Source organism: Vicia villosa, unplaced genomic scaffold (assembly GCF_029867415.1).
Source record: "Vicia villosa cultivar HV-30 ecotype Madison, WI unplaced genomic scaffold, Vvil1.0 ctg.002594F_1_1, whole genome shotgun sequence".
Taxonomy (NCBI): Eukaryota; Viridiplantae; Streptophyta; class Magnoliopsida; order Fabales; family Fabaceae; genus Vicia; species Vicia villosa.
The window spans coordinates 252,825-260,672 of record NW_026705978.1 but is presented as its reverse complement, the minus strand read 5'-3'; the positions used below and the strand labels follow the sequence as shown (position 1 = coordinate 260,672).

Below are 7,848 nucleotides of genomic sequence, written 5' to 3'. Positions count from 1 at the left end.
TCATTTTAAAATAGATAAAATAATATATATATTCTCAATCTTCTCTTAAACATAAAAGAAATCAAATGTATCTAATTCCAAATCAGACCGAATCCATTTAACATAACCATAGTATTTAATTAGAGTGATGTAAAATTAATACTAGCCAAAAAGGTAAGTGGACTACTTAATAAATAATAGAAAGACACTCAAAGTCATAAATATATTTTGTTTAAATATAAATAAAACACTTATACTCCATGTTACAATAATCTACTTCTAAAATAAAAACAAAACAAAAAACCACAAAATATAAAAAAAGAAAAAGGATAGGACCCACAAAAGAGGCCCAATACAGTGAAAATCACCTAAAAATGCATCAGAAAAAATAAAATAAATTAAAAAAAAAAAGAGTCATGCACAACTCTATAAAAAGTACAGAGCCATGCAAAGTTGCCGTTTCAAGCATTGGCCATTTGGGGTAAAAAACGCTCTTTCTTTCTCTCTCTCTTTCTCCCTATAGCCCCTTTATCTTCTCCGCCAATTTTTCTAGCCCTCTTTCCTAAGTAATGCAGAACAAATAAACCCTCATAGGCCAAAAGGGTTGGTGCTATTTCACCACTTACAGACAAAAAAATATTATAAAGGAACCATTTTTATTTTCTAGTTTTCACTTTTTCTGTTTTTTTGATCAATTGGGTTTTCTGGGTTTTGAGAATCAAGAAATGGGTAGGGGGAAGATTGAGATTAAAAGAATTGAAAATTCTAATAGCAGACAAGTTACATTTTCAAAGAGGAGAACTGGCTTGTTGAAGAAGGCTCAGGAGCTTGCTATTCTTTGTGATGCCGAGGTTGCTGTTATCATTTTTTCTAACACAGGGAAGCTTTTTGAGTTTTCTAGTTCTGGGTATGTTTCTTTGTTTTTTAATATTATTGCATGTTAGTTTTGCTTTTTTATTTTTCATGAGTTTTGGTTGTGGTTTTTCCAAATATATGTTTAATGTTTATGTTTATTCTAGATGTTTGTTTTCCTTGTTGTTGGTTGTTGCATGTAAAAAGGTTTCATTTTTGTTATTGTATATTGGAATTTTGATTTCGTTATTTTTTTAGGGTAATTCAGATAGGTTTGAATTTCACATTTATTTGTTTTTGATTTTATGTTTTGTATCAAAGTTATATATGTGTGATTCTACCTGTGATATTTTTTTTACTGTTTCAACTGGATTTTTTTAGACCTTACTCATTTTGGAATCTGTGTTTGTTTCCTATGGCTACCAAGCATCACTTTGCAATAACTGCTTCTCACTTTCCATGTATTGTTCATTATGAATGTGATGGATTTGGCTCACTTTCCATGTATTGTTCATTAACCATTGATGTCGCATCACTCTGCAACCGCATCGGTCCGCAATTGCGGTGTGATTTGAAATCCTACCTCTTTCAGCATTAGGAACTGCTACGAACAACTGCGCCTATGTTTACTCATGTATTTTTGTCATAAATCAAAATTTAAAACCCTAAAACTCAACTTACTTTTGAAAAATCTTAATATTAAGTGTTTTCTAAATGTATATTTCAAACTCTTCTCAATCAAAATTCACGCCGCAATGACCAAAATACGCATTGCAATGACCGCAATCGCAACACTCGCATCTGCAACCACAGCTGCAATTTAAAACCATGTGTATATTCAAAACAAATAAGCATATGTTTGTATTTATGTGTGATGAATCGGCCCATAAACGGGGAAACAAACTGCCAATAAATTGTGAATGTGTTGAAATATCAGCAGATGTTTGAGATTATTTACTATACCCTGGGAAGTGAATCTTTCACTTTGCAAAGGTTTATATTGTTTTTAAGAAAATTATGGCGGCTGTTAGTTGACGAATGACATTATTCAATAGTTAAGATGAGCAAGAACAACAACTATTGTCTTAACGTTTTTCAAATTGCCTTTTTATTATGCATTTCAAGCTTAGTTATGTTACCTTTCCTGTTAGTCACACTGATGTGTTTTATACTTGCAGTATGAAGCGAACACTTTCAAGATACAACAAATGCACAGATTCTTCTGAGAGTGGATCAGTGGAATATAAAGCAGAGGTAATCATTAAGAAGTAACACAGTAACACTTACAGATGATTGATTGAACAATTCCGTTTGATTATAGTTACAAATTCTTTCATTAGATACTTTTGATTTATTCGTTGATTTACTGATGGATTTTAATGTCTTATGACTAGTGTTTTGTTCAGAAGGAAGATTCTAAGATGGTGGAGATTCTTAAAGATGAAGTTGCCAAACTAGAAACAAATCAATTGTATGTGCCTTTTTTCAATCTTTTTACATTTCTTATGCCATTTTCATCTGCATTACCTTAGCCGTAAGCAGTACTTTTTATGATCAATTTCATTTGTGATGATAGACGGCTGTTGGGAAAGGACTTAGCAGGATTGGGATTAAAGGAACTGCAACTTCTAGAGCAGCAAATTAACGAAGCATTATTATCCGTGAAGGAGAAGAAGGTTCTTATCTTAACACTTCCATTTTTTTTTTGTCTTTCTTCACCCACCACACCACACCGGTGTTATCGAATATCAGCCCTGTGTTTCCATGGCTGATTGCGGTGGCGGAGTTTTTTAACAACCACTATAGGCAATTTGTGAAGGGGATGGTGGCCCATGGCATTTTATGGTTAATACGACGGCTCAAAAATGCAGATTTCTGCCTTTCTAACCGATAACACTGCGCCCCACCAAAAACAAGTCCTGCTTTAAGGTTTTTAGTGGTTTCTGCTCATAAAAATATACCAGACCTTTAATCCTTTACATTTGTTCTTACAGGAAGAATTACTTATGGAGCAACTGGAGCAGTCAAGGATACAGGTGTGTTGAAATCACTAGTTAACACAAAGATTTATTAATGTTTCTAATAGAAAATTCAGTCCATGTATGCAAACTGATAAATAGAGTTTCTTAGTCTGTAATTCTTATTCTTTCTAAAAGAGAATTCAGTCCATGTATTATTCTTGATTTTTTATATGCAAACTAACAAACATAGTTTCTTGATCTGTGAGTTTGGTTTAATGTTATCAAATTGCTTTTGCATATTTTTTAATTTCTTTTTGCTTATGTTCTGTTTTTTTTTTTTCCATTTCTTTCTCACCTCTTTCTCATTTTGTTATTATTTCCTTTCTCTTCTCTTTCCCTATCAGTTTCTTTAATCTCCTTATGTTCTCTATTTTTTCCTTCCTTTCATCTTTCCTCTTTTTTTGTCAGTTTGTTTACTTTTCCTTCTTTTCTCCTACACAATTGCTTTCTTATCCTTCTATTACTCACATAGACTTTTGGCATAATGTTATTTTTCGCTATCTGCTATTGATAACACTATAATCACACATAAAGGAAAATTCATGGAATGGAAACTTCAAAGTTGCTTCACCGGGCGATGATATGGTGCAACTATTGATGTGTCAATTCGAGTATTAAAAATGGCTTTATCTTGTACTAGTGTATCCTATGTAGCACGAGAAATGTATTATATCTTTTCATTCTGATCATTGTTTGGTTTTATTCTTTCCAGGAACAGAAGGCTATGCTGGAGAATGAAACTTTGCGCAGACAGGTAAAGATATTCTTCATATGATTTTATTGTTCTGGCATATCCATTTTTGAATAATATATCAATCCTAATAACTTTGTGCTTTTTTCAATCACTATTACATTACAGGTTGAAGAGCTTCGTTGCTTGTTTCCAATGACAGAACATGTGATTCCAAATTATCTTCAGTATCACCATATGGAAAGAAATAATTCATTTGTAGATAATGGTGTTAAATGTCCCAGCTTGGCGAGAAGCTGCTCAAATGACAAAGGAGATTCAGACACCACATTGCATTTAGGGTATTATTCTTTTCTATCGCCAAACAACTAAGCTGCATCCAAAATAGTTAAATGTCATGGAAAATACATACTTCTATTATGATTTGAGTTATAAGGGATGGTCTCGAGCCAAACTTAGTAGACATTGTTATAGAATACTGCTATAGCAGGTGCAGGTTTTAAAGACGGTTGCAGTCATGTCCTGGTTTTTTATATTGCAATCAAATTTCGGTGTCATGACCACAATTGCATTGCAGTTGTGGTTGTGGAAACCTCAAAAACTTGACATTGCAGCTGTATTTGCGGTCGAGGACTCTAATTTAATATTATTACCTGTAATCTATGAAGAACTAACACAGGCACACAGCACTTAGATGCAGACACCGATGGTAGTTAAATAAAAATGGAAGTGATTGAATATAGCATATGTTTGTGATTTCTTTGTGTCCAACACAGACATATGTCTGATTTTGCTGCTTGTTTTGCAGGTTACCAAGTGATGTTCATCACAAGAGGAAGACTCCTGAGAAAAAAACCTTTTCTGATGATTCATAGAGTCAGTTGTGGCGAAAAGTTGATCTTGAGACTAATTTAGTGCAGGTGTAGTTGTGCACAGTGTCAGTTTAGATGACATAGGAAATGTAGGATTATTGTAGGTGACAACCAAATTATAAATTTAGAATTTGGCTCTTCTCTTTAAGGTGGTGATTAATTTATACCAAATTTTGGGACAATGGGGTGTAAAAATCTTAAATTATGAACCTTGTTTAAGTTTTCATGAAAAATATGCTTATTGCAAATTCATCCTGCTTTGTGTTTCCCTTTTAACTTTATTTAGTGTATGAAGCAATCATTTGGGTTGTATTCTTCACTATTCTTCAAAGATATTATACAACTACACAATATTTGCAAACAAACCACTTGTATTTGATAATTACAGGACTTTACAATAATCATAAAATTCACAAACATTTAAAAAAAATTGCAAGTTTCAACCTATGAATCTTCACAAGGAAAATCAAGTAAACAAATTCTAGTATTGTTTCCTAAGTTGATCAATCAAGTCAGTTCTGAGGGCCATTACCTTAGAAAAAAGATCATCCACCTCAGCTTTTACATCATCAGATACATCCACAAGCTTGTTCAGCTTTGTCTCCAATTCCTTTACTGCATCATGTTTAACTTCATCTGAAGCCTTAAGAACACGATCAACAGCATCATTCACCTCCTTTACCTCCTTCAACATGAAAATTTTCTCACCTAACCCTTCACTGATTCTTGAATCAAGTCTGAAAATCAAAGAACCATCAAACCCACCAACCAATTTCTTTACCTTAATATATGGCTTAACATCACTACACAAACCAGACAACAAAATCCCGCATACCCAGAAACCAACACTCTTTAATTCCTTCACACCTTCATTAACAATGAACTCCTTCCCATTAAAATACTTTACTTTACCATTTTTTTCACACAGCTTTTCTTCGAATTTTGTATTCAAACTGCTAGGTTGAATTGCTTTGAGATGATGATGAGCTGTAGTGAAAGATGGTGAATTCTCATTCTCAAACACCTTCAAGGCATGAATCAGAGAAAGCTTAGCCTTTTCAAGTTGAGAAAGAGAAGAAGAAATCGAATTGAAAAGCTCTAGCAAACACAAACTGTAGCTGAGATACTCTTCAATAGAATCAACCTCCCATTTACTCATTGGATAATCTATCTCCAAAGTAAGCTTTTCAAAAGCCTTGTTGATCAAGGGCAAGATTCCAAGGCATTTTTGAATCCAAAACAGCGATAGGATTTCCGATCCAGGTTTCGAATTTGATCCCAATTCCTCGATCAAATTCGAAACTTGAGATCGAAAAGCCTTCAGGGAAGCTGATAACTCATCAGCTTCATGGTGATGGTGATGATGATGATGATTCTCCAGCTTGTTGTAGAGTTTTGCAAATTTCTGTCCTAAAAGTGCTACCATGGATTATACTAACAAATAACAACACCAAAAAAAAGAAGATTTATAAATTTGTGGTTACAAGTTACAACTAGAATTCAAAGACAAAAAGGTTTGAAAGTTTAGTTGTTTATATATTAGATGATAACTTCAAAGTTTCTGTCACTTTATCTTATGATAAGTATTGTTTACTCGTTTTTACAATTAAAATATTTATATATAAATAGACTTTTAATAAAGTTTATGGTGGTAAAGCACGTAAATACCCATAGAAAAGTGATTTGGCGGCTGTGAAAAATGTGATAATGAATTATATGATAGTTTATGATCAACTTGTTGATTGTATAGTATTTGACTAGAACTAGAAGGATATGTTAAGATATTGAATTTCTCTTAATCTTGATAGTTAATATTTAATGTTTACGTAAGCGTTAACCCAACTCATAGTGTGTTGGTTTTGCGTGTAAAGTTGTTAAATCAAAGATTGCAAAAGGTTTTGCAATTGGGTCAACTTGATCTGAAAAGCTTCACAAGGGTGGAGCGTATTTGGTAGGTAGCACATGGCACATCTTATTAAAAACAAGATAATTGAAGATATATAATTTTGTTTAATTATTGTATCATTTATCTTACACACAACTTGTGATGTTTTTGTTGTACTAGTAGAATAGAAGCACATACATAATTGTGATACTGTTTTTATATATAAACGCGCTTACTTGATGGTGCTAATTCCCTATTTGAAATTGTACCACAAAAATCAAATCCAAAAACAGCAGCAAAAGGTCAACAAAACAAATACATAATCCGTGTGCTATACAAAGACTTATACCAAAGTTTAACTTTCTTTCTTATCTCCTTATTTTTATTTTTATAAAAGAAGAAAAAAAAAAAACTATAACACGACCATAGTTAAAGAGGCTTAAAGACACTTTTTTTTATCACTTTATATTGATATAGTATTTTTCCAAAATAGTTAAAAAGAGTTTTTTTTTTTTTAATGTTTTTTCCGCTACAGAAAAAATTATTTAGATGAGTACTAGACTAGGTCATTTATCAATAAGAGATGTTTTATGGTATTGTTTAAAAATGTGGATTATCAACCATGATGAGTTGTGGATAAAATATGTCGGTTACAAATGTATTCAATATCTAATATATTGAAAAATCTGGATTAAAAATATATTTATATGGTATTTAGATCTCTTAATATGGTTAAAGATCACTCTAACTTTTGAAAAATAAATAGAAAAGAGAAAAGAAAAGAACTGTTTGATAACTTAATAATAAAGAGGGGGAAAAGAGAGAAAGGGGTTCAATGGTTAAAAACTAATAATAAAGAGGGGAAGAAGAGAGAAAGAACTGCTTGGAGTGCTTTAGAAAGAAACACGAGCAGTCCTTATACAATGGTTAAAAACTAATTAAGGTGTGTAATTTCAATAATGTGATTTATCTGATTTTTTTATTTCATACATGCATTGTGTTTCAATACTCTCTTTAACGCTCTTAGATAAAATAGATATGCGTTTTAGATATGAATCTTAGAAAAATAGTGAGATCTGCGTGAATTTCATTTAATAAAAAAATGTGTGATAGATAGTAATGAAAAGAGGGTTTCACACATTTCTCTTATTGATAAATGAGGAATTAGTATATTTTCATTACTTCCGGTAGCAAGATCATTCATTCAAGAATTTGCTTCACAATGAATGTGATTGAAACAAATAGTCAAACCTCTAGGAGGTTGATAAAAGAAGAGTCCCCTCAAAATAAGTTAAATATGGAAACTTAGAGTAGGATAAAGGGTCAGTTTGTTTCAGTTTTAAAAAAATGGAATTTTTTTTTGTATTTTTAAAAATAGATTTTTTAAAATTGTTTTTCAAAATATTACAAGTTATTTTATATTCGGTTTTTCTAAAATGAAACACTTAATTTGACATCCTATAATATAAACATACATAATTGAAGACCAAAACTTAGTCAAAATCATAATTTATTAAAAAAGTTCTATTTCAAAAATGATTTTTATGA

At 31.7% G+C, this 7,848-nt stretch overlaps 2 protein-coding genes across 3 annotated transcripts; one reads left to right on the top strand and one right to left on the bottom strand.

Moving 5' to 3' along the window:
* The first annotated feature begins 443 nt into the window (after positions 1-443).
* On the top strand, positions 444-4,769 carry LOC131639310 (agamous-like MADS-box protein AGL15). Of its 2 annotated transcripts, none has more exons than XM_058909813.1 (8): positions 444-886; positions 2,010-2,085; positions 2,238-2,302; positions 2,408-2,507; positions 2,826-2,867; positions 3,565-3,606; positions 3,712-3,884; positions 4,352-4,769. In XM_058909813.1, the coding sequence occupies exons 1-8, from the start codon at positions 705-707 to the stop codon at positions 4,416-4,418; spliced, it is 747 nt and encodes a 248-aa protein (XP_058765796.1). In that variant the 5' UTR covers positions 444-704; the 3' UTR covers positions 4,419-4,769. The 2 variants fall into 2 exon arrangements, with proteins under 2 accessions (XP_058765796.1, XP_058765795.1); XM_058909812.1 differs by having other exon boundaries at positions 2,226-2,302; positions 4,352-4,767.
* On the bottom strand, positions 4,769-5,970 carry LOC131639309 (UPF0496 protein 4-like). The gene has a single exon (XM_058909811.1). It carries the CDS (start codon positions 5,839-5,841, stop codon positions 4,897-4,899), a length of 945 nt encoding a protein of 314 aa, XP_058765794.1. The 5' UTR covers positions 5,842-5,970; the 3' UTR covers positions 4,769-4,896.
* Positions 5,971-7,848: the final 1,878 nt, after the last annotated feature.